Source organism: Gymnoscopelus braueri (genome assembly GCF_963280865.1).
Source record: "Gymnoscopelus braueri genome assembly, chromosome: 9".
NCBI classification, from domain to species: domain Eukaryota; kingdom Metazoa; phylum Chordata; class Actinopteri; order Myctophiformes; family Myctophidae; genus Gymnoscopelus; species Gymnoscopelus braueri.
Window position 1 is genome coordinate 10,632,766 of NC_137610.1, and position 26,562 is coordinate 10,659,327.

A 26,562-nucleotide genomic window follows, 5' to 3' on the forward strand; every position below is an offset into this window, starting at 1 on the left:
CGGCGAGAGTCGTCGCATGCGGGATGTGTCATCAGCAGCGTTGCCAGATTTTGCGAGAGAAACAAGCGGCCAGGTCCGAAAACAAAGCCCAAAAGAAACGACTAGACCAGTGGTTATCAGAGTTTTTCAAAATGACCCCTTAAATGATATGTATTTGGCTGCGGATCCCCAACTCCAAAATATTTTGTGCCAGGGATTTAAAAAAAATAGCAGATCTACAAGCTCATAGCGCGGCACGAAGTCACGCGCTAGCCTATGAGCTTGTATATCTGCTATTTTTGAATAGCCAAATATGGTTAAGGTGGTTAAAATGATTGTGACGCTATATTAACTAATATTTTTGGGGACCCCCTGGTACCTCCCCAAGGACCCCTGGGTTCACTTTGAGAACCAATGGACACATGAGCACTACCGTCCTACTGTATTACATTGGATATTTGAAATGAGCTGATCTACAAGCTCACAAGATATGCTATTTTTAAAAAATCTTGGGGGGAAAAAATAAATATCTGGAATATTTTTGAAACATTTAACTACACAAATATTGTATGGGGGGGCCGGGGTCCCTGGCACAAAATATTTTCAGATGGCAAATACATATTCATTTATTTTAGGTGGTCCTTGACAATGTTGACATGGGAATGTCGTAGAATCACTTGTTTAAACAACATTAGGAAGCTGGAAGCCCCTTATATAAAAACATGCCCAAAGTCACTTATAATAAGTGGACATGGCAACACTGGTCATCATATCAAGACAGACCACGCCCACACTGTAACTGGAGCGAAACAACAACTATCACACTTTTCCAGATGTGCAGTGATTTCATAATGCACAGCACAGCTGGCTGAAGTCATTGTTCAGGGAGGGGCTTTTTCTTTGTCATATTATCCACATTAACTCAACATATTCCTATGAAATACATCATTTCATTTTTCTTTTGGTCACAACTCACAGTAACAAGTAAATTCATGGCGCTGCCTGCTGTTGTTCCCATTGTTCCTAGTCTTACCAATTCCTGTGGTCTGCATCCAGACCATAGATCCAGACCAAGCCCCCAGAACCCAGTGGTTTCATTGAAGCCAAATGGACATGCTGGCCATTTGAGGTATTGCAGGTGTGGCCAATGTATATGTACGAGCCCATGGTGCTCCAGTGTCGTCACTGAGGACCCAAATAGGCCGCGCCCATCACATTTTCCAATACGTTTCCAACCCGGAAGAAGGGTTCAATTGGGCCCATGCGCTGGGTGAGCAACTCAATGCAAGTGGATGGGAGGCGATATCCGGTGCCCTCTCTATTATTTTTAACTCTATGATCCAGACCCATCTCAGTCTTACAGCCAGCAAATATAGTTGTCTCTGTCGCCCCCCTGTGTTTATCTTTGGAGAGCCACTGTATTTGCCTTCAGAGCAGTGGTCATTCTGTGGGTAGGGAGGGGGGTCCACACATGAGTTTAAAAAATAAATTGGGTGAAGGGGTCCAGATGACAGTGAAGTGACAATTTCAAGACTTTTAAGACCTTTTTGATACCTCAAAAAAATAATAAGACCATTACTGCATCAAAACTACTATAAAAACTGGTCAAAAATTGGCCGAATTGTCAAATAGTATAAGAAAGAGGCAAACATTGTGAAAATAGCCGATCTATAAGCTTGCAACGCGAGGCGTTGTGAGCTTATAGATCTGCTATTTTCACAATATTTATCTTTGGAACCGAGTCAAACAAAATGTAATACCTCAACTCCTCAGGGTGGTAGGGTCCCCAGTTCAAATATGATTATTTTTGGTGGTCACGGATTGAAAAAGTTGAGAACCACTGCTTCAGAGAAGTAAAATGAGAATGACGCTGGAAGTTTATTTCTGAAGCAGTTATTCAGGCCCAATGCGTTTGTTTGTTACCCCTGAATAGAGCAAATAGTTTACCAAGATGTCTATAGATTAATCACCATGGCATAGATCTTGACTTTGTTTGAAGACTCAAAATAGATGATTAGATTGAGAAAAACCTGTTTCAAGCCTTCAAATCAAATAATTAAAGTTATATAATCTGGTATGCGGTTGATTGTTCAGCTATAAAAAGATTGTTGTCTCGGTAGGCACGCAGGAGCTCAGCAGTGCACACTGCCCAGGGTAATGCATTACAGTCAGTGGTGGATAAAGTACTGTATATTTTTTCTTAAGTAAAAGTATCAATACTGCAATGTAGAAAGTAAAAGTCCGGAAATCAAAATTCACTTGAGTAAAAGTACAAAAGTATTGGTATCAAAATGTGCTTTAAGTACCAAAAGTACTCACTATGCAGAATGTCCAATTTCACAATCTTTTGAATATAGATGTACAAGCTTATAGGGCTGAAGTGGTTAATGTATGTTTTGTACTAATAATCTAAATCTACAAAGTAACTAAAGTTTTTAAATAATTGTAGTGGAGTAAAAGTACAATATTTGTCTCTAAGATGTAGTGGAATAGAAGTAAAAGTACTGAAAATTGGAAATATTAATAATAATAAAAAATACCTCAGAATTGTACTTGAGTACAGTACTTGAGTAAATGTACTTAGCTACTTTCCACCTCTGATTACAGTTTAAACTCACCTCTGATTACAGTTTAAACTCCATCATCTGTTCCAGTTATTAGAGATGAGTCAGTCTCTCAGCTCTCTTTTAACTCTCTATTACAAGAGGATTCACTATATTCACTATTGGAATGAAGCTCCATGATGTGAGAATAATGTTGTTTATAGGGTAATGAACATGAGGCAGAAATAATGAATAGAACATGTTAAAATATTTATTTCAAAGAAGAGGTTGAAGGGGAGAGGGACAAAAAGAGTATACTTGTTCCCATGAGAATAACGATAGATCAGTGCTTGTAAACATACAGACTAGAACATTAGCCCCATCACATTCATTCATGTGATCTTAAACTCCACTTGGATATCAAGAACAATATGATTAGAGTTCGTTTTTGAAGTTGTGATAGATAGCTCAACATACTGATTGTTTTGCAGTCCGCAACGGGCATTCATCAACCACTTAGTTACTGTTCCAGAAGGATTCTGTCTGTATGTCCTGCCGCCATTACAAAACAATGATACCATAGTGGAGTCACAAAGATTAAAAGGAAGTTTATCAGCACGGTGTGGGAACGTGTGACATTTCAAGGGCCACACAATGAATTATTTTATATGTACTGTACACACTTCCAAGTATGCTTTTTGACATCTATTAAATCTTTTGTTCATTAAAGCACACAAAAACTGATCAGGCCTGAAACTATACTCTCACAGAACCTAACAGAAACAATTTAAATTATTTATTTAGTAACACTTTTATTCGTTTTAAAAAAACAAACAGAATATGTAAAGAAAATAACACGCCTTGGAATTCTAATATTGCTCAAACTTTCAGAGGAAATGGCATGTTTTGAATTGAAAAAACAAATACAAAAAAACCCTTAAGTGTGGAATACACTAACCACCCCTCCCCCCCACCCCTCCCCCTTTGTCCTGGCTTCACAAACTAAGCATAAAACTTGAGATATGGAACAACCAAACGTGTTCTCCCTATATCTGGGCTAAAATCTATAAACATAAATAACAAAACAAAAACAAAAAAAGCACAGTATTTTGGCTTTTACAATACACAGCTTTGAGAGTCCATCCAGTGTCCACTTTTCCTTCCTCGATTATGAAGATGAAGAAAACAACAACGACATTAACAACATCAACAACTACAAACAGAAAATGACAGCTTTCTGTGGAGAGGGAAAGAGAGAGAGAGAGAGGAGCGGAGAGCGGGAACTAATAAGTCCTTGTTTGTGTTTTTTTTGCTTGCATCTCTATCGCACCTCAGCGGAAGCCTGTTTTCGCCGTTGTCACGGCAGCAATGTACCGACAATAAGGTGTCCTTTTTTAGGTCCGTCCTCTGGGGCAGAGGCGCTATGTGGCATTGGAATAGGTGCAAGGGGTGGGGGGAGGGGTGCTGGTGGTCCAAGGCAGGGCAGAAAGGGGGGTGGGGGGGCTTTAGTCTGTAAAGTCTCTCCTCACTGTGGGAAGAAAAGTCGGGCCAGGGGGAAAAGAACCAGGAATTCCATCTCACACACACACACGCACGCACACTCTCGTACACATGCAGCTCCTGGCACCTCCGTGTCCACGAACACACTCACACACAGCTGGACCCAAACACCCCCCCGCCGGCCTCTAGGTGGTTCGCTCCTCGCCGTCCGCCTCCTGCTTTGTCCTCCGAAGGTTGCTCTTCATCTTGATGAACTCGGGGGTGTTCTCCTGCTCCTCCTCGTTTTTCTGCTGCTCCAGCTCCAACTGGAAGAAGAAACACAGACATGGGTTTAAAATCACAGGCAGATGCTAATATGTAGGTTCAACTGTCTGGCCTACATATGAACGCTCTCTCTTTGTGCATAAGGTGATAAGACCATGTTTTTCTACAGGGGGCCTCCGTTTATAGGGGTCAGTAACTTTCATCTTTAACGACTCTCCTGTCATGTGACACTGCGTGCTTCTGTTTCACAATGTGCAGAACTTTGCTCCTACTGTGCTCATTCTTTATGTTTTGTTTAGATACTGGAGAGACATATATATATATATGTGATGCAATGCTAGAGAGCGGTCTAAAGCAGCTGATGAATATGTTCTGTTTCTGAATCACATTCACCTGCTCGAGCTTCTGTTGTCGCTTCATTAGCTCGATCTCCAGGTCGCTCCTCTTCTTGTGGGCCTCCTGCTCCTCTTTCTGGGCCTTGAGAACCTGCTCCCTCTTCCTCTTCTCCAGAACCTTCTGGAGCTCTGGCTTGTTCTGGGCAGCCAGACCCCTGTGAGAGGACGAGCAGCGAGAGAGAGCACGTTACTAGTGGACAACAACTTAAGACAAAACAAATGCACATGAGATGGATGCTCACAGGTCATGCATAAGAGGCATGACCTGATTCTACTCTGACATGGAGGTCTGAAACCACTGCTACGAATTAAAACGTAATCGTAGTTTAATGTTGACTTTTCACATCCCAGATTAGTCCAGATTTGTCCGTCTAATCTGTGTATAAGCAGGTTCTTTAAGCGATCACTAGAGGGTTTTATGGGATCATGGCTTTTTCTTCTGTAAATACAAACATTTGTAGGGATAAAGACCTTCCTGAAAAAATATGAACCACGTTATGAAATCCCATTTAGCCACGAATAAACATCTGTTACATGGGCACTGCCTTGGGTTAGGAATGCATTGCGACATAGGGAGGATTGTTGTGTTGTTTGTTTTGTAGTAAAACTGAACTTAAGGAGGACGGGGTCATTTCTGTACAGTACGAGCATCTCTTAGATGAGCTGAAAATATAGCAACGAAGGAGGTGGGTGTTGAGGATTAGCCTTGAGAGTAATAGAGAAGAGGCAGAAAGTAGAAAAAGATGCTTATTATGTGGGAGAAGGAGGTTGAGCGAGAGAAAGAGAGAGAGAGAGACATACGGCCAGCTTCAAAAGACAACAGAAACAAACATCAAAGTCTCAGATTAGGGAGGCACAGTAAAAATTATCCATTTGTCCAGAGCAGCATGAAACTGATTACTCAACTCTTTCAAAGAAAACTAGGTTTATTGATTTACTGTCTGTCATCACGTCTGAGAATGCAAGTTGGAGGAAAAACACTGCAGCCAGTTTGAGCTCAACACAACAGCACCACGGTTTTAAGACGTTAATAAAAATGCCAACGATTACATAACCCAATGTCCTCATTGTTCCATTAACAGGTGGGAGTTCATTTCCACCAGGGTGGTCCCCGCAGTAGTTAAACATGTCCTGGTTTTCAGTGTTACATGAGAGGGAGGGGTCCTATGAAAACACTTAGCCGGGCCTCGGTAGGGTAATTAATGTGATTAAGTCAGAGGGAGGAGGTCAAGGTTACTCTCATGGCAATAACTAATAAGCTCCGCTATGACAAGAGATGCTTCTGCTAGGATGCTGCTCCTCTCTCTCTGGCATGTTACATAAGCATACTAGAACCCCCGACCCCTGACCCCTCCCACTCAGAGAGAGACCCTCTGGCTCTCGAGGAAGTTACCTAATAACTAATGCGTAGCATGTGCTCCATCCAAGGACATTCATACGTGCCTATCCTGACTTGTTAACACTGATGTCACGCTTTTCCTGTGGATATGTGGAATGGAATGTGTACTTTGATTTGTGTGTCTGTTTCTCTGTGTGTGTTTGAGTGCGCTCGTGTGTGCGTGTGTGTGTGTGTGTGTGTGTGTGTGTGTGTGTATGTATGTATAGGAGAGGTCATAACAACATAGGTAACTAAGGGAGGGAGAGACAGACAGGCAGACCCCCAGCTGGAGATGGTTTTGTAATCCTGCTTACATAACACTTATTTTTTTCCACTCTCCATCCATCCAGCCTCCACCCCACCCCTCCCATCTCTCTCCTATATCACCGTGACTAATCCACCATGAGGCGAAACATCCTTTGTGTTGCAGTACAGAGGAGAGAGCCAGTCATAACAAGTCTCCCATTTACCCTATTAAACCCAGTAGGGGCCACTCTATAGGCCCTCTACTGGGACCCAAACCATAACACCCTACCCCGTGCAGTTCAGTGACATTGCGGCATCTCTTGGAGCAACGCAAACACAACAATGAAGGGCATTGCTCTTCTCTGCTTCTGATAACATACAGTACAGTGTATTTGCTCCCCCCCTCAGCTTCTCCTCTGCATTCATATTGTGGTTTCCATCATAATGTACCTCAGTCTCTGACCTGTGAGAGGCTGAAGCATCCCTTCTGTGATGTAACAGCTGTTATGTGCCAGTGTGTGTGTGGGCAAACATGCGCAAGACTGTGCATTTATGGATGTATTTATAGCTCAGACTACAGAGCCGCAGGCAAATGTCCATAAGCAAACTTGTGAACGCACGCACGCACACACACACACACACACACACACACACACACACACACACACACACACACACACACACACACACACACACACACACACACACACACACACACACACACACACACACACACACACACACACACACACACACACACACACACACACACAGGTCGTGAATGTTTCATGTTAAGAGTTTTAATATTGTGCATTCCAGACTCGGGGTGAATCGAATTTTCTGTAAGCGATTTGTGACGCAGTAATATACTGAACGTTTTATATAATACCTCTTATTAAAGTTTTAGGTGAAGGGCTTTACATAACGCTGATGCATCCCCCCTTGGGGTTGGAGGGACCAACATCACCTGCTACATAACAGCAAGTCCAGTTCACATCAGAGCATCAGACCCAAAACTAACAGCACGACTACATAAGTCATTCTCACCCAAACAGCTAGCCTGCATAGAGTAGAGACCATCATACTGTATTGAACTCCTTATTCTGATCCTTATCATGATCCTACATTTGGGGAAAGAACTTGTTTTGGATAAGGACTAGCTTGCCTTGAATGTACAGTTAGTTCTACTTTTTGCCATCAGCAAATAGCATAGGTATACAATAGTGCTAAAGTGGTTAATGTATGTTTTATAATGTAATAATTTATATCTGCAGCAAAGTAACTAGTAACTTAAGTTTTCAAATAATTGTAGTGGAGTAAAAGTACAATATCTGCCTCTGAGATGTAGTGGAGTAGAAGTAGAAGTACAGACAATTGGAAATAATCCAGTAAAGTAAAAAATACCTCAAAATTGTACTTAAGTACAGTACTTGATTAAATGTACTTAGTTACTTCACACCACTGCTGATTTTATAGGTGTGCACCAGACAATGATAAGCCAATATATGAGAGAGAGAGAGAGAGAGAGAGAGAGAGAGAGAGAGAGAGAGAGAGAGAGAGAGAGAGAGAGAGAGAGAGAGAGAGAGAGTGTGAGAGTGAGAGTGAGAGAGTGTGAGAGTGAGAGTGAGAGAGAGAGGCAAAGAGTCAGTGTTCCTGAGTTCTGTTCTGACCTCTTCTGGTTCATGAGTAGCTCTCTGTGGAGGTCCTGGTGGTTGCGGGAGGTCTTGACCGGGTTGATCAGCTTCTTGGGTTTGATGAGTTCATCACAGTCTCCCTCCAGGTAGTCCGGCTCCGCCATGACACTCCTGCCCCGTGACAGAGATAGACCAGGGTCACACGGATCTGTACGCACAGGGGCGAGAGGAGAGAGGAGGTTCATTCCAACACTGTCGTTAGAACATTCACACAGTCTCAGTTTCACCCATGTGAAGTCACTTTGAAATATCATTTCAGTTACACAACTTCTAAAGTCAAATGTTCATCTATAGCAGGGGTTCTCAACCTTTTCAGGCAGCGACCCCCCAAAATAATCATATTTGAACTGGGGACCCCCCCACCCCCCACCATGACAAGCACTTGGAATTGTTGAAGTTGAGGCATTACATTTAGTTTGACTCGGTTCCACAGATAACTATTGTGAAAATGGCCGATCTACAAGCTCACAACGCCTCGCAACGTGAGGCGTTGTGAGCTTGTAGATCAGCTATTTTCCTTTTTTTGCCTCTTTCTTATTATTTGTCAATTTGGCCAATGTTTGACCAGTTTTTATAGTATAGTTTGTTGATTACTTTTGGTATTTGGTATTTTCATTTATTTATTTACTTTTAGGTATTAAAAAGGTCTTGAAAGTCCTTGTATTTTCACCAAAAAACAAAAACAAATCATGTGGGGACCCCCTTGGGGGTCCTGACTCACAGGTTGAGAACCACTGATCTATTCACCTGTTTCCTAGGCTGTGTGTTTTCCACTTCCTGTCGATTTGATCCAATGAAATCCAATGAAACTGGTCAGATGACCAATGATATCCAATGAAATCAACAGGAAGTGGAAAACACACAGCCTAGGAAACAGGTGAATAGCATTTCTCCAAACTAAAGTGCATACCAACAGCTTTATTTAAGGTAAAATGCTCACGGTAAAGTTTTTTTGTGAATTATTTAATTGAGTAGCGATGCACAGAATTAACAATTTTACTTTCATCAACAACAGATATTTGGCTGATAAAACAGTTCAACTGTGGAAACTTGAGGGTCTGCCGGGATAAAGCCACCGTTTAATTCTCAGAAATCTCAGTGTTCCGCTTAACTGATTTATATGCATTACAAAAGGCATATTTTTTCCAGACTAGTATTATTTCCGCTGAAAGCACACGTCGAAAAGTTACAGCTAGGTATGTAGCCCGGGCTCAGACGTTTGGGCTTGGTTGTAGATCAATGAGGTAATCAATGTTGGAATTACATAATTGTTCCACACTGTGAGGGGAGGAACATTTCATCCCTCCTGTCTAAGGCTGGGCATGGGCGATATGGACAAAATTAGATATAATATTTTTGACCAATTACCATGATATCAAGATTGTAACAACAATATTGTATTGTGACAATATCAATTATTTTTGTACATAATTTTATTTTATTTATTTTTTCAATGTTGAAAAATAGTTAAAGTAGCAGATCTATAAGATCTATCACAAAGCGTGTGAGTTTGTCTATTTTCGCAATTTCTGAATATTTGTGAATGTATAAAATAGGGCTTAAGTGATTCAAATCAGGGAAAGACAACATCCCAGGATATTATGGATCCCAGACGATAGTCTCATTCACATCACAATATCAATACAATATCGATCTACCCAGCCCTACTCCTGCCAGTTGATGTGAAATCCATATGTAATACAACCAAAAGATTAAATCAGATCGTCACAGAGTTCCTCACATTTAACAGCTTTTCATCTATCAAATAGTTATCAAGCAAACAAGCAAACATTATAAAGCCCATAAATAACTGTGAATGTCTGACGTCTTAAATTAACTACTAAGTACATGCAATAAAACCATAAATGTTTTTCTTTTTATTGCAACTTCAAACACAACTTGTTTATTAGATTTTATGATACGGTCGACCACAACTACAAGAGAAATAGCCTATTGTTCTTCAGTCTGTAAAGAAAACATTTACCTGTGCATCTAACTTGAATGGTATAGCGGAGCTTATGCATGTTATGCACTTTACCATCCAAACTGTATTTGTAAGCACATCTAAAGGTTTGTCACATCACAACGTTGTACATTCACCACTGTTCTCAAGACACGTTTTGCTGATCAAACAACCAAGCAGACCATCTTACAAAGAGCACACAACCTCAAAACACACTGACACGCTCGATAAGAGTTTTAGAAAATCTTCATGATGTATAGCTATGGTTCTAAAAGCTTTAAAAGGCCAAATCTAAATAAGCCTTTTTATCTGTATCAATATCCAGCCTTTAACAACCAAAGATGCGTCTTTTGTACACTCAAATGCACAGTGATAGGTAGTTTATAAATTGCACACGCTGCCGATAACAACTCACCCTGCAGATGAAAGACGGGGTATCTAAACATAGTCGTCATCTCTGCTGCTACGTGTTTGTCCAATTTTAAGAAAACGATTTTGTCAAAGGAGTGAGAAAACGGCTTCTTTTAAAGTGCACTGGCTGCAGTTTGAATGAAGAGAGCCGTTTTGTCCTGCACACCAGCCTCCTGCTGAGGTTACTTTGAGAGCAGTCTGCCTTGAGCTAGGTTTATTATTATGATCCACAGCACAGCCCACTCAGATAATACGCCGCCTAACATCACCCCTCCCCTCTCCCTCTCCTATTCATCACGACTCTCTGGAGCAAGACCAGCAAAAACAGGCATGCTTCTTCGAGGCTTAGAGTGTGTGTCTCTCCAGATTCCACCATATAATATTTACTTATACAGTATATTTATATATATGCCTCCCTTTTAATTGAATTATTAATATCATAAATAATATGTTTTTTTCCGACACGCCATTGCGACTGTATTGATTGATTGAATACTTTAACTATTTGCAAAAAAGCACAGAGGTACAGATTCATACAAAAAGGATGCTAAAAGGATAACCCAAGAAAGCCTATGGCTTGTTTCCATTGGGGTCCTGTCCTGTGTATTCAATTCATCAAAAATTCATTGAATATAGAGGGGTGGTCTTGTTGTTTTCTGACACTTACGCAATGGCAAAATAATTTAACTTCACATGAATGAACACAACTGTAAACCGTCACATTGTTGTCTTTGCACGTGTTGGAGACAATAACATCCCAGAGACCCGCCATCAAAACAAACAAAAAAACAGCGTAATGATCCTCTGGTGCCACTAGAGGGCGACATTCGCACACCACAGAAGTCACTATGCCAGTTACATAACAAAGACCCCACCAGATAAACATGGGTTTTGGCTGCACATAACATAGAACAAAGAGCAGTGGCACAAAATGTTCTAAAATCATGGAATATACTGAAAAGTCGAATATTATCACAATTTCCAATGTGTTATAATGCTGCTATGAACCCACTGTATCACATTCACGGCAGCCAATTACTGGAGTAATTGAGGATATTGCCTGCTGGGTGAATTGACATATGCTGTTTTGTAGATACAGTATGTGTGAGTGTGAGAGAGCGAGAGGGAGGGAGGTCAGTGGCACGGCTTGTGATGCTGAGAAAGAGGAGGCTGTGTCTTTTGGCTAGTGTGTGTGTGTGTGTGTGTGTGTGTGTGTGTGTGTGTGTGTGTGTGTGTGTGTGTGTGTGTGTGTGTGTGTGTGTGTGTGTGTGTGTGTGTGTGTGTGTGTGTGTCCATGTACGTGCGTATGTGTAAGCGAGCGAGAGAGAGCGAGCACACGTGCTGGGTGCTTTGGGTACATCAAAGGAGTCCTGTGTTGGTGCTAGTGGTGGGGGGTTGAGGAACTATAACAGGCTGACGGTGTTGTGAAAGTGTCCGTTAGCTTAACACATCTGCTGCTACTTCCTGTATGCCCCAAGGGAGATGGGAAGTGACATAGGGAGTTCAAACAGCCCTGCAACCCTCAAATTGAAGCCCAGTTAAAATCCGGCCTTTTCATCACTCAGTCGCGCCCATATAATTTGGTTTTCCTATTATGTCGCAGCTGGGACCAGTGCAGATGAATGTGTGTCAGAGGGAGTACATTACACTGTCCTTCACTGGTCACTGGTCATTCAAAACACAAACACCTTCCTGTTTGTAGACGGTTTTTGTGTGGTGCAGATCTTGCACATATCCAACTACATCACAGGAAATACGCAATGGTAACTTGCGTATTTTGCTCCAGCACGTGTACATGCAGTGCATCTTTGTGCAGAGCCATCTGTACAGTGACAGTGCAAATTTTCCTTTTATCTTTACCATTGTGTGTGTGTGTGTGTGTGTGTGTGTGTGTGTGTGTGTGTGTGTGTGTGTGTGTGTGTGTGTGTGTGTGTGTGTGTGTGTGTGTGTGTGTGTGTGTGTGTGTGTGTGTGTGTGTGTGTGTGTGTGTGTTCATGCGTGCGTGTTATGAAGGAACACCGTGTTTGGGACAAGACTGTCTGCTCTTCCAGGAATCTCCATTAAGATGGTTTGTTTATTGGTTTTGGAAGCACACCCTCTCAGGAGTGCGCGCGTGCACACAAACGCTTAATGAGCATCCATAAGAGCGAGGACTCCGTGTGCCTCCAGAGAAAACAGACACGGCATTGAGGACTGTCTGAGGAAATGTCTGAGCATCACTTCTGTTAAAGCAAGCAGAGCCAGGTGAAAAGGCAGGAGAGAGAGGTGATAAAAGTGAGCCAAAGAACATGCTAACAAAGGAGAACAATTTAGACTGTTGTATGCCGAAAATATTGGATCTATTCTATAAGCTCACATCGCTTGACGGATCGTGTTGTGAGCTTATATTTATTTCAGCGTACAACACAATTCGCACACAATCGTAAGTATAAATAGGATAGGATCCTCTGTGTACTCCCTTCTCACAGTGTCACTCAGGATCTGACCTTTATGTGACCATGAGCTCACATCCTTATGGTCATGTGACTAATCGAACTTCCAAGAAAATAAGCAAACTGTCCCACATGACATGGCACTGGAGGAAACAGACCATCTATTACAATCAGTGGACGACCATACCCATGGCAACATGTCAATGACAATTTTGTACAAGTTATTTAAAGGGCCTTCTTTGTACTTTAAGACTTTTAATTTAAAAGCATAGCAATTTCTGTACTTTGTAAGGCTTACCTACACACAAGTGTATACCTCTGTGTTTTCCTGGGTAACCTCTCTTCCCTAGCAACATAACTCGCTCTAAATGTATAATAGAATCTTATGTTTTAATACTGCCTATGGCACATAAATTGCATAAGATCGAACGTGCCACATCATTCACCCATCTATGTATACACGGATGTGTGTGAGTCACTTTGTATGTGTGACTTTATGGCATAGTGGACAGCATGTGATTGGATGTGTGTGTGGCTACTGATCAAACACGTGTTCGTGGCAGTGTGGGTGCGTGTCAGAGAGAGAGAGCATATCCTTGTTGTAGGTTGCATTAGAGCTAATTGAATGATGTCCTTGGAAGGGCTTGGTACCCACACTACACTGCATTGTTGCATCAGCAATACTTGCTCTGTCCAGCAACAGTGTGACGTAAAATAATAGGCAACTCACACACACACGCACACATCTCAGCAAACCATATCCCAGGGGTCTAGCACATTGAAACAAGGATAGACCCTCGTGTTCTCGGCTGATACCGACAATAAGCCACTATAACCTACTTACTTATTATTAGTGTTGTTGTTATTGTGATGCCTACCTCTACCCTTACACCGACTGTAATCTCTAACCTCAAAAAAGTGAGAACCAAGAAATGTATTTGGCAGGAATGTCAACTCAGCCCCTTTTATACAGAGATCCTGCAATAGTTGCATTAAGAAGATCATTGTTGCCGGCTTTAAAGTGACACCAATTGCACTAAGTCAGAGGAACATCTTGCATGCACACAACACAACACACCCCTACATTTCCTCTCAACAGTCATTTTTGCACTGTCACCATAGAGACAGCATCACTCACACTTCATCGACGGAAGGAACACTCAAAACAGGAAATACCTATATACCAACTTATTGACACACTATGGCTCTCTCTTTTTCCGTTTGCATGTTTTCAAGAATTCAATTGCCTTCCAGGAAAGTAGGTGCCATCAGTAACAGGAAACAACAAAGTACACATCATACTTTTATTATCGAACCATCTACAGGCAGACTTTGCACCTGGCAGAGGACCTTAAATGTAGCTATTTTTGATCATCCTTTTTGTCACCTTTTCGGCAATGTAAGGGCCTAGTTCAGCTCTATGCGTCTCTGACCGCAAACACTTCACGTCCTGTCCTACAAAAACAGGATTGTACGTTTTCTGTGAAGACTACAGGAAAGAGACAGAGGAGTAAACAGTGTAATAAGCTGTATGGGGGGCAGCATAGACGGGGCATCAAGGCCACTGTGGCCTCAGGGCATATAACTAATTGAGGGGCAGAAAGGCTAAACTGAGGGACAACGGCGGCCTTCATGAAATTCCTGCCCTGGTTCATACGCTAACCCAGTACCCTGACAACTGATTTGCGAATTATTTCAGATTTCTATGGTTATACTGGAATAATATACATTATAATAATAATATATATATAATAATATAATAACTGTAATTTTTATTACAGTACAGTTTTTGTACTGTTTGAACCCAGGAAGAATAGTCAATGCTGAGGCAGTAACTAATGGGGATCTGAAATAAACAACAATAATACAGGTTTCTGGAACTTACTAGGCTATTATGTGATGTATTATATGATCTTACCGTATACTCGGCAGAACAAAACATATCCACACAATTTGCCTAACTTCATACAAAGTCCCATGGCTTTTTACAGACAAATTAATGTCTATAAAAAGGGATCTAAAACATACACGTCCCTGTTTCAACCCGAGATAGAGATAGAGGGAGATAAAGATAGAGGGAGAGAGAAAGAGAGAGAGAGCGCAGATGGGCAGCCAGGCTAATGAAGAGGGATGGGCAGGAGAAGCTAGGTTGGCCATCATTACTCCTACACTTTTTTCACTGCCAGGGAAGAGACAGACAAGACTGTATAGGCTACAGGAAAGACAGAATATATGAAAGGGAAAATAATTAGTGATGAAGGAGAAGGAGGAGAAGGAGAGGATAGACAGACATGAGAAGAAAGGGCTGTGGCTGAAGACTTGGCCAGGCTAGAAGGAAAACTTCACAGAGAAAACCGACAGAAGCTATGAAGTTCACGCTTTCCTTATCTAACAGTTCTACGGAGAAGAAAGAGATTAATTGAAGAGGAAGGGAGTAAACTAGAGAGGGAGACAAGAGAAGGATGATAAAGACCTGCACGGAAAGAAGGGTGAGAGTTGAGAAAGGCTGAGGAAAGGGCAGATCAGACGAAAAATGGCGAAATATCGCACGTTTTACTTATCTGTCGCCAACTACAGTTCCAGTTGTTCGGCATCCCTTTTTGGACAATAAATAAAAGAGTGCGAAAGATGGAAAGAGAGTAGGAGGAGGTAGAGAAGCCAGCTGGTGGCCTGCTTCACCATCTGACCCCATGTCCCCTATGACACTCAAACACAGACACACAAAACGCACACACAGAGCATGTTATCCATAGCGCTGCGGGGGGGAGGGGGGTGGGCTGGTGTTAGCCGGTCAACCATCATTGGCTCCAAAGACATGTCTGTCACCAGACCACTCCCAATCTGTCACTAGCGAGCCAGCCAGGATCACAGCCGTCTGACTGACACACAGGTGCCTCAGTTTAGACTCAATCAGTTTCTTTTGGGATGAGATTGATTGAACATTCCCTGCCCTGTTTGCATTTGAATAATTAATATAATATAACACTAACCAAACATAAAAGATTGTACCCACCAAGGGGAAACTATGGCAAATATTCTAGCAAGTCAATTTGCCCGCTAACACTTCTCTGTTCAAATCCTCCCTCTCTCTCTCTTCCACTCATTCACTCTCCTTTTCATTCAGCCAGATCCATGTCTCTCTCATGCACACAGATGGGAGGCCCACCCCTCCAGGGAAATTACGTCATCAATACCCCTAAAGCAAGCCCCACACCCAATTTCCTTCTCTCAGTCTCACTCACACACACACACACACACACACACACACACACACACACACACACACACACACACACACACACACACACACACACACACACACACACACACACACACACACACACACACACACACACACACACACACACACACACACACACACACACACACACACACACACACACACACACACACACACACACAGTGTGTGAGAAGACCCAGGTCTTTCGGTTAGTCTGCGTGTTAATGAAGCGGTCATTTGGCCATAAAGTGGAGAGGCCCTAATTAAAACACAAGGATACATGGCCTTTAAACTGACAGCTGCTGGGGGATGGGGGCCAGGGATGTAGAGCGAACAAGAGAGAGTGAGAGAGAGAGAGAGGGCCAGCTTGTGACGATGAGCGCATGTCCCACGTCGGGTCCACACACCGCTCATTATTTACACACACTGGCCTTTAAGATGCATAAATCATGTAGAGGTGTACAATACTGTGGCACATTGCATAAACTTGCACCAGCAAACATCCACTGCATTCAACCACTGAATTTGTGTTTGCATCTAGGAGTCAAAACGGGTTTAATGACCCTCCGGCTAATAGGCAGTACCTGCCCCGGATATAAGCCAAGAAGACGAGCGCTGAATTCCACAAGAACTACTGCGATATAAACACAACACACTCTATGCAAAAACGTGTGTGTGCCTGTACACAATTAGAACCAACTGCATGAAATATCTCACGTCATCGGCCCTCACTTAAGACCCCAAATTTCTAAGTTCTTGGGGGAAGTATACAAAAGCTAGCACTGTGTGGTATGTAGTATACTGTACAGTATGTGGGTCAGGAGAGACAGAAAGAAAGACAGGAGACAGAGCGAGGGAATGCAATGGTTCAGCGAGAATATGCTGGGAGTTTGCGTTTGGGGGTTGTGGTCTGTTTCTTATTTCCTGCCTGGGAGAGGGGAATGGGGGCCTGGAACGGAGCAAGGTTGAGCAGTATAGTCACCGTGAAAATCTGGAGTGTTCATTTAACTCTCGACAGTGTAAAAAAGGATCCATTTGTACACCCTCTGAGTTAAATGAAACACCCCGGGCCTTTGCTGTGTATGAGAGAGAGGGAAAGAGCAGCTGAATCCTGGCGAGGCTCATCATTCACTGACCCCTGAGAGCTACTCGAGACACACTCTCCACGCAATGTCGTCACCGGGGGAGACACTGGGGTGTGGGAAAATGTAAGTGGGGTGGTAAGGGTTCATAAAACCCACACACGTCTGTCTGCCCGTACGTACGTACAATACAAAATTGTACGTACGTTTTCAGGCTTTAGCTATGCACTGTGGACTGTATGGAGGCAAACGGCATGCCTGAAGATGGGCATCTGTGACCGGAACGTTGCTGCATCTCTCTTCTTAATAAAATTGCGCTCCTGTACCGTGCAGGTTGGCAGTGTGCGAGCTTATGTTTATGGTTGATGTGCACTTTCTGCCTACGCACCTGTCAAAACAAGCCTATCTTGTAGTGTTTCACACACAATGACTTGTTCATTGTGTGTGATGGATTTGAGAAGTATATTGTGACCGGCAACAGTACCCCCTTGACAGGGGACATTTACATGGGGCAAGTGGATTTGAAAATTACTTAAAAACCTTAATGTCGGATCCTGCAGTATATCCTCTGATACATGTGACGTGACCAGACGCTTCTTTTCCACTGACAGTGATGCATTTCACTGGGAGGGCAACACGCAAATAAAACAAATAACAAAAACGTTTCGTTAGTACTGTTGTTGATACATTTATTGTGTGCAGTACCGTAGCTGTTGAGTGCTCCTGGTGGCTCATCTTGAGATTCTCACTCGCAGCAACTCTATAAATAAAAGTTCTCCCAACAGCGTTTATGGCTGGAATGGAAACGCAAAACAACCCTTCACTTGTTCACTTAGAAGCCTGCAAAAAGCACCAGTCCAGAAAACAGACGCAAGAAAGCAGGGTTGCCCCCAGGAAAGGCTGCACGATATGGACAAAATGTCATACCTCAATACTTAAGCCAAATATCTTAGCGATACAATAGCCTATACAATATGACTGTGTACACACACTTATTTTATATTTGAAGTGTAGCAATAGTATTTTGAACTCTACCCACTGGAAGTCAAATGCTTACTTTCGTGTGATTTTCCAGTGGTCACAGAAAATTACTGATCGTACAATAAACGACCGTTAAACGCCTTGGTAAGCTGCTTGCTGCATTTAAGTCTTAGCACGTCACATCGTGATCGTGTCTCATGCACACGTCCATGCCAGAGTTGAATAGCATTTTTTTTTTCTCTGTGACATGCACAGGTGTAGAGGGGTTGAATGGGCTGAACGTGAAAACAAGCCATTAAACACTTGCGAGCAGTGAGGGCTGTTTGTGAATGGCTGATTTTAGCTTTACATGCATGTGTGTGTGTGTGTGTGTGGGGGGGGGGGGCTGTTCATATCATTCCCTTTTGTGATGTTAATATCTTGCATGTTCATATGTGAATAATGATATAATGATGCACGGCACGCTCTCCTGATGGTATAGGGCCTGTGACAAGTTGGGTATCATGTACATAATCAAAATACAACTACAGGGGAGCCCGCTGGCCAAGCGGTCCAGGCGCATACCACATATAATGCAGCCTGACAGCACGTTGCGGGTTTGAATCCCGATCCCTTTCTGCACGTCACTCCCCATCTCTCTCTCCCCGTTTCCTGTCTTATCTACACTGTGTATACTATCAATAAAGGCAGAATAGCCCCCCCCCCCCAAAAAAAAAAACACAACTACATTTGCCATGGTGGTATATCTTTCTGATGTAAAGTATCGGTTCTGACCAATGCAGCCTTGGCAACTGAAATGGTCAGGGGGAAACCGTGGACAGCGCTGCTGAAGCACTGCTTTCCTCCAGAGAAGTTTCTGTTCAGGGCTCCACACTTTTTAAAAATTATTATTTATTTATTTATGAAAAAATGGGTTACAAAAATCGTGGGATAAAAATGTTTTTTAAAAAAGGGGGGAAAAAAAGAAAGAGTTAACTTGCTACAGTAGGTTCTGTTGGCAGGCTTTTTAATGGGTTAAACTGTCAAAATGCTTAGGGCTTATTTATGAATCATTATCATTCATATTTGTAACTACTATATAACGTACGTAGACTTTTACTAGACTGGGTCATATTGTCTAACTTTCCTTTCTCTATATTTGCTACTGTCCTCCAAACAGTGGGGTTGGGAGGGGGGGGGTAGCATATTTTCACATTTACATAAAAAAAAAAAAAAAAAAAAAAAATAGTTGGGTGGCCCCCCTGCAGTGACTCCAAGGACCCCCTAGGGGTCACGGACCCCCTGTTGAATACCCATGCTGTAGATTGAAGTGCAAAAACGTCAGTGAAACAAGCAAGCAGTCACCAGCCACCACTGTGTCTTAAGTTGGGTTCCTCCGACACATGTACAGTAAGTACATGGTTCAAACACTAAATGTATTGAAGAGAGTGGCAAAATGGTACAATGAGCATGTTTGCATTTTGATCATGTTAAAATACTATATTTTCCTTTTCAGCAGCATGTACACATGCGTCTTGACATCACTGTCTGTTTTGCATTAAGGAACTGTCAGCACTCAGCATTGATAAGCTTGTCAACATTCTGGTTCTCGATTCCCATCCTTACTGGGGAAATGGCCTTGCAGTACGATGCAGTCCAACAGCCAACAGTGGCTCCCCTAGCAGCTGTATTCATTAGCCAGCCCTAAACACAGGAGCTGGAGCTGAATCAATAGATTAAATAATAATAAATGTAATTGAAAAGACAGTTGAGACGTTTGTGTTTGTGTGTGTGTGTGTGTGTGTGTGTGTGTGTGTGTGTGTGTGTGTGTGTGTGTGTGTGTGTGTGTGTGTGTGTGTGTGTGTGTGTGTGTGTGTGTGTGTGTGTGTGTGTGTGTGTGTGTGTGTGTGTGTGTGTGTGTGTGTGTACGTGTGTAAGAGAGAGATATAACAAGAGAGAATGTGTTTGTTTGTTTTTTCCTTAAAATTGCGGAGGATGTTTCTTCAAATAGAACAGCACTTTTTTGACAAATACTGTGATAGAACATCACAGGAGACTAAACTACATCTTTACTTTTGTCAACATCTAGATTGAGTGTCAATGCTATGGACAGTGAACCTTTTGCCATTATTCTCTGTGAAGTATACCATTGAGACATGTCTGGGTTACAGTGGGTTTGTACTCAGTACAGTCACTACATCGGTGATCGCGACAGTGGTGAGTGAAATTGTTTGTACAAGTACGTATCCATATAGAAGAATCCCATTGCCTACAGTACAGTTAGAGCGGCCTCCGTAAGCGCTGCACGGAAAAAGGAGAAGAAAAAAAGACGGAGAGATGTCCCAATAATTCGTTAAACAATGCATTTCTGAACTACGAAAACTAACGTCAGGGAAATAATTATTATTTGACATGCGGTCGGTGCGGATCTATAAATAGGATAATATAATTAATTCGGTTGCATGACGGATGGATAATGAATGTGTACACGTGGATTAGGATGACGAAAAAGCCCATCTCTACTCGGTATTGACCAACGTTATTTTTGAGCTGTCGCTCGGGCTCCTGTTGCAGCATGCTGCGAGAGCCCCAGGGGCCACGGCACAGAGGCAGATTACAGAATGAATGGGACGGGCACAGACACCACTTTGAGTCACCCCACGGGAATGTGATGAACCTGCAAACTCCCATTATTGAGCTGGAAGGCACACACACACGATGGTCACACAACGCGGTATATTTTAGCATACAGTGTAGGTGTTTGCATACAAACACAAATTGCATATGAATGTCATTTGGATACATACTACTCTGTACAGCTGTCTTTTAAAAAAAATGCTTATGCTGACCAAGGACTGGGCGATGGTTGTGTGTGTGTGCGTGTGTGTGTGTGCGTGTCAGTCTGAGGTCACAGCTGCCAGTCAGATACAAAGGCTGGCCTATAGCCCAACTATACTCCCCATACAACTGGCAGCGACAATTGTTCACCTATATACCGTATGTATGTCTGATGGCAACAGTTGTGGTTGGACAGGCGTGTGAGAGAGGGGGGGGGGGGGACATGGGGACTGCAGTGCCACATATGCCCTGACCAGGACAAATAGATCCTAACAAGGCCTGCCGTTATATAGAGATATTTCAAACCCAATCATTCACCCATTCACTCGCCGTACCCACATACTGTATTATTTGCTGTATTATTAAAGTCTCTTTCACATTATCCTTCTTGATACCCATTACTCTGGCATTGTAAATAGCTCAAAAAACTAAACAGAATAACAGTTTGGGTTTATAAATGTGAAGAATCCTTTAGCCATAAAAGATACACTTGTATTTGTGTCACAGCTCCAACATCCACTCCTGTTGAACAATGCTTTGTGTTCTGCTGTGCTGTGTGATACCCCTAGAAGACAAGGCAAACCCAGCCCCGCTCCATCATCCATTGGCTGAGCACAGCTGGGAGTCCCGCTCTCATTGGCCGAGGAGCACATTGGGGAGGATTAGGGAGAGTCTCCTTTGTTTACATGCTGGTACAGAAAAAAAGATATGAAAAGGAACCCCAATAACAACTGTTACCTCGGGCAACCAGGCGATTTCCCGTTAAAGACAGACGGACACATGGGAACACAGACAGAGCGCGTACACGCACGCGCACGGACATGGATAACGAGGTAACCAGGTGCCCCAGAAACAGACCCAGAGAGTCTTTGTTCTCAATAATCTGTCCTTTATGTGCATACAGAGCCACTTGAGAAGGTTGCATGCACACACACACACATAGTATATACAGTACATGTGCACCCTCAATCATGCATGTGCCGCCATTGCACACACATGCAATTCTATGAATACCTTACGGGACAGCTGGTAATCATAGGGTTTCGTGGCACGATAAAAAACTTTCCGAAGCCATTATGAGTGTATACTCTGCAACTTCGTCTGACCTCAGGCAGCAAAGATGTGGCTCTGTCTTTCCACAAGCGCACGTCCGCATGCCTCCTTCCTCTAATAAGACAAGATCATACGTCTTCGTCTTGATTCAGAGACTTATACTAAGAGCTTAATCCAATTCATGCGATCTCAAGACTCCCAATCTTTCTGCATTTCAACCTAACAAGCTCTGTAAACAGGACAACGTTTACTGTACATGCACGAGCGCGTGCGTGTGTGACATGATCCATTCTCTTCTATGACTACATAAGGGTGTGTGGCAGCGTAATGGTACTTTATTGTGATTGAAGCTCCTACAGAACAGAAAGAAAATCAATGAGATGCATTGGAGTAGCTGCGTGCGTGTGTGTGTGTGTATGTGTAATGTATGTGTATGTGTGTGTGTGTGCGTGTGTGTACAAACTAGTGCATGTAGCGTAGGTATGTGTGTATGTTTACTGTATGTATGCAGCATTACTCTTTGTTCTATGATCTAAGTCTTGCATGGACCATATCCGCCTCAAGTCCTAAACATGCTCAAACAAAGGAAGGTCTAACCCTACACATGATCGTACGTACATCCATCCAGACATGTCTGACACTGTACAGATGCTGAGGGGCAGTACCCCCTGGCTGTCTGTCAAGAAATTCAATACCTGATCTGTGACATCATGAGCGAAAACCATGGCAACAAAACCACAACGTGGTGTAAACAGACCCTTTGTGCTGTTGGTAGAAGTCTGTGATTTCATCACTGCTGTGTGCATTGCATCATTGGGGGTTATTCAGTCCAGATGAAGAGGCACGCGGAGTACGAAACCTATTGTCAGTAGAGCCCAATCGATATATCAGTTTGCCTGATAAATGGGACATTATTTTACTTTATTTATTACATCAGTATCACCAATTATGCAGATGATATGTCCCGAGTTTTTACCACTTTAAACCTTGTGTCCGTATTTTGGGCATGACATTATAGGTGGACATTTTCATGAGTTTTCCCATTTTTTTCTAAAATAACAGATCTACAAGCTCACAACACATCTTGATGCGTTGTGAGCTTTGTGAGCAAAAGATATTTTGTTTATTTTTTTAAAATAGGGCTTAAGTGGTTAAATAGATTTATTTTTAATATAAATATATACAAAATTATGTTCATAATCGGTGGTCTAGGACTCTCCAAAATCAGGATTGGCATCGCTCCCAGACAAATATGGTATTAGCTGTGCTCTAATTGTGAGTGGGCAAATGGAGAAAGATATATAAAAAGCAGCATTCAACAAAACATTAAAAAAAGTAAACATCTTTATACTCGCCCGGAATAAAAAACATCCAAGTGATGAAGAAAGGCCAACCGGGTTCTACAGAAAAAGCCAAGTAAGTGTGAAAGCAAAATCAATGTCCACTACTACAGTCAGTTAAACAGGAAACCTCAGCTCTTTGCTCCAGAAAAGGGAAAGTGCGTGTAGTGTACCACAAAACATCTTAAGATACTGAAGTAGGAACCAAGATGTCAGCAAGCAGCTGCAGTACACATGAAAGAAACTCAAACTTACTAAATGTACTCATACACAGCAATTAGCGGAGAAATGTTTACAGGCGGATGAAACAAGGCAACTGTAGTCTCTTACTACCTATGATTCTGAAAAAGACAGAGAGAAGTGAGGGTGTGTAAACAGTAACACACACACACACACACACACACGCACGCACGCACGCACGCACGCACGCACGCACGCACGCACGCACGCACGCACGCACACACACACACACACACACACACACACACACACACACACACACACACACACACACACACACACACACACACACACACACACACACACACACACACACACACACACACACACACACACACACACACACACACACACACACACACACACACACACACACACACACACACACACACACACACAGTGTACTAATGCAGCATGGGCTTCATCTAGGGCTCAGTGCATTCTGCTGACTAAGGAAGTTTGTGGGCACAGACAGAGCAACAGGGCCGATGGATAAGACCACCAACACGTGTGGCTGTCTCGTCTGTACTCTGTAACCCCCCCGACACTCACACACGCGCGGCACAAACACAAAACTGGCCTAAAAACCTCAGCTCAACTTTAGGAGTAAACATTAATGGCGACTAAACTGTGATGTGATACGCTACTATGTGGATGGAAAACAGGGAGTGGGACACATTCCATCATGAAATACCTGAGAACAGTGGACACATTCCACTGACTGGCACATTCCATTCCACAACGTACGCATTCCATTCTAGAATGGAGCCGCGCACAATACTTTAATTGACATGATTTGTCCTCCTCGGAGTCCCAATAGGAACAGAACATGCCAGGACATTCCATAATGCATCCCCCCCCCACCCCACATCCCCTCTGTCTGTGTGACAGTATCAGCTCTTTACGGGAAGTAAGAGGCAGCAAGAGAGACAGAGAGAGCAGGAGAAAAGGAGAGAGAGGAGGAGGGGAGTTCAAAGATCAGAAAACAGATGTAAATCGTTTTGCAAACTCCCCTCCAAATGACTAACACATGTGTGGGGCCTTTCCCCTCCTCTCCTCCACTCCACATACTACTCACTATTGGGCAACTTACTCATTCATAGTATTACTCTTTTATGTCACTTTCTCTTTCCTTGGAACACCTCTAATCATTGAGATATATAGGCTAGTGGTTCTCAAAGAGGATTCCAAGGACTCTCTGGGTTCCTTTAGGGGGGTCTAGCTTGACCCTTACAAGTTTGTAACTCTGACAGTATACAAATGGACCCTAACAGGTCCATTTGGTTCCATTTGTATACTGTCAGAGTTAAGGGGAGACCTTGAAATGTCAACGTTTGAGAACCATTGATATAGAGTCACAGACTCTAGTTTAGATCCGGGTGCTGTACTGTATGTTATAAAGTATGGTATAAAGCACAATTATGTTTACCCCCTCCACCCAGCAAATGCCCACACACCCAGATGTTCACCCAGCAGCACATACTTGTGTGATATACTAATTTACAGACTCTAGTTAAAGATTGACAGCAACTAGTTCCTGCCAATCTTTTTGACAAAGCAAACTATTTCATAATAGCACTGTATAAACTGTATCCTTACAGCTGACACACACACACACACACACACACACACACACACACACACACACACACACACACACACACACACACACACACACACACACACACACACACACACACACACACACACACACACACACACACACACACACACACACACACACACACACACACACGACCCCTCCCTCACTCTAGGGGTGACAGTTGGGAGACATTTCACTGATGACAGTACTACAGTGTGTGTCAGAGTGAGATGACTAAAGCCATGTGTTTCTTCGGAGTGGTCAGTAATGTTGTCATCATGGTTGTGCCGTTACTCACACATATTCTTACACACACACACACCACGAATTCAACCAGAACTCCTCGATCAGAACCCAGTCTCCTTTCTAACCGATTCTCACATACTGACCTAATTAAAAAAAAACAAAGCCCAGAAGCTAGATCATCATTCTGTTGCACATCTGTTCCCCTCCTTAAAAACTAGATATGATTAACTCAAAGAGGACACAATTATATAGTTATAGTCCACACATGTGATGATATTGATTTTTGGAGTTATCTTTTATGTTATGTTGATGATTTGAATACATAGATAGGACCTCAATGGAAACATTCACAAGGACTTTTTTGTCTAAATCCTTTTAGACCAAGTATATTACTGTACTCGTGCCGTTTGCATTTCTGTCTAATAAAGTATTCAATCTATCAATCAATGCTGTTTAATTATACCAATCTCAGTGTGTCTGTCCAGTCAGTGTTCCCGTCGGTCAATCATGCGCTGCAACAAAAGAAAACAACCGATCAAGGTTGAGTTTCTTTTTCTGCGGTCAGTCTCGTGCGATTTCTGTTTGAAGGGTCTTACTTTCCCCCCTTTCCTTCTTTGTTTAGCTTTTTGTCCGAATAAAGCCCAGATCGGGGGGGGGTCCCACACTGTCTGCACGAGGCCCAACGGGACAGACAGCAAAAACGTGCTGCTTTGTTGGTGCGCTCATGAAACAATCCTAGGACACACACAACCAGCCCAGATCACACACACACACACACACACACACACACACACACACACACACACACACACACACACACACACACACACACACACACACACACACACACACACACACACACACACACACACACACACACACACACACACACACACACACACACACACACACACACACACACACACACACACACACACACACCTACCTCAAACTCGATCCCGACGAACACTTTCCCAACTCGGGCTTCTTTCAAATTCTAAATGACAAAGTGGTTAATCAAGCCCACATCGGCGCGTCTTCTCCCTCCTGGATCACTTCTCTGGGGTTATAATAAGGTGTGTCTGTCTGTTCTTTTTCTCCCTCTTGGAAACTGTTCAATAGCTATAGCGCACACACACACACTCTCAGTCAGG

At 42.8% G+C, this 26,562-nt stretch overlaps 1 protein-coding gene across 2 annotated transcripts; it reads right to left on the bottom strand.

Annotated features, from left to right (window-relative positions):
• Positions 1-2,779: 2,779 nt before the first annotated feature.
• On the bottom strand, positions 2,780-26,562 carry fam107b (family with sequence similarity 107 member B). Of its 2 annotated transcripts, none has more exons than XM_080437479.1 (4): positions 26,355-26,562; positions 7,976-8,147; positions 4,680-4,836; positions 2,780-4,327 (listed from the first exon to the last, which is right to left on the bottom strand). In XM_080437479.1, exons 2-4 carry the CDS (start codon positions 8,101-8,103, stop codon positions 4,208-4,210), a joined length of 405 nt encoding a protein of 134 aa, XP_080293605.1. In that variant the 5' UTR covers positions 8,104-8,147; positions 26,355-26,562; the 3' UTR covers positions 2,780-4,207. The 2 variants fall into 2 exon arrangements, with proteins under 2 accessions (XP_080293605.1, XP_080293604.1); XM_080437478.1 differs by lacking the exon at positions 26,355-26,562 and adding an exon at positions 10,378-10,554.

Coding starts and splice junctions, on each gene's coding strand:
- fam107b (XM_080437478.1), bottom strand. CDS start 10,417: ATGACGACTATGTTTAGATACCCCGTCTTTCATCTGCAGG. Junction 8,148..10,377: donor CCCCGTCTTTCATCTGCAGG/GTGAGTTGTTAT, acceptor CTGTGCGTACAG/ATCCGTGTGACCCTGGTCTA. Junction 4,837..7,975: donor CTACTCATGAACCAGAAGAG/GTCAGAACAGAA, acceptor GTCCTCTCACAG/GGGTCTGGCTGCCCAGAACA.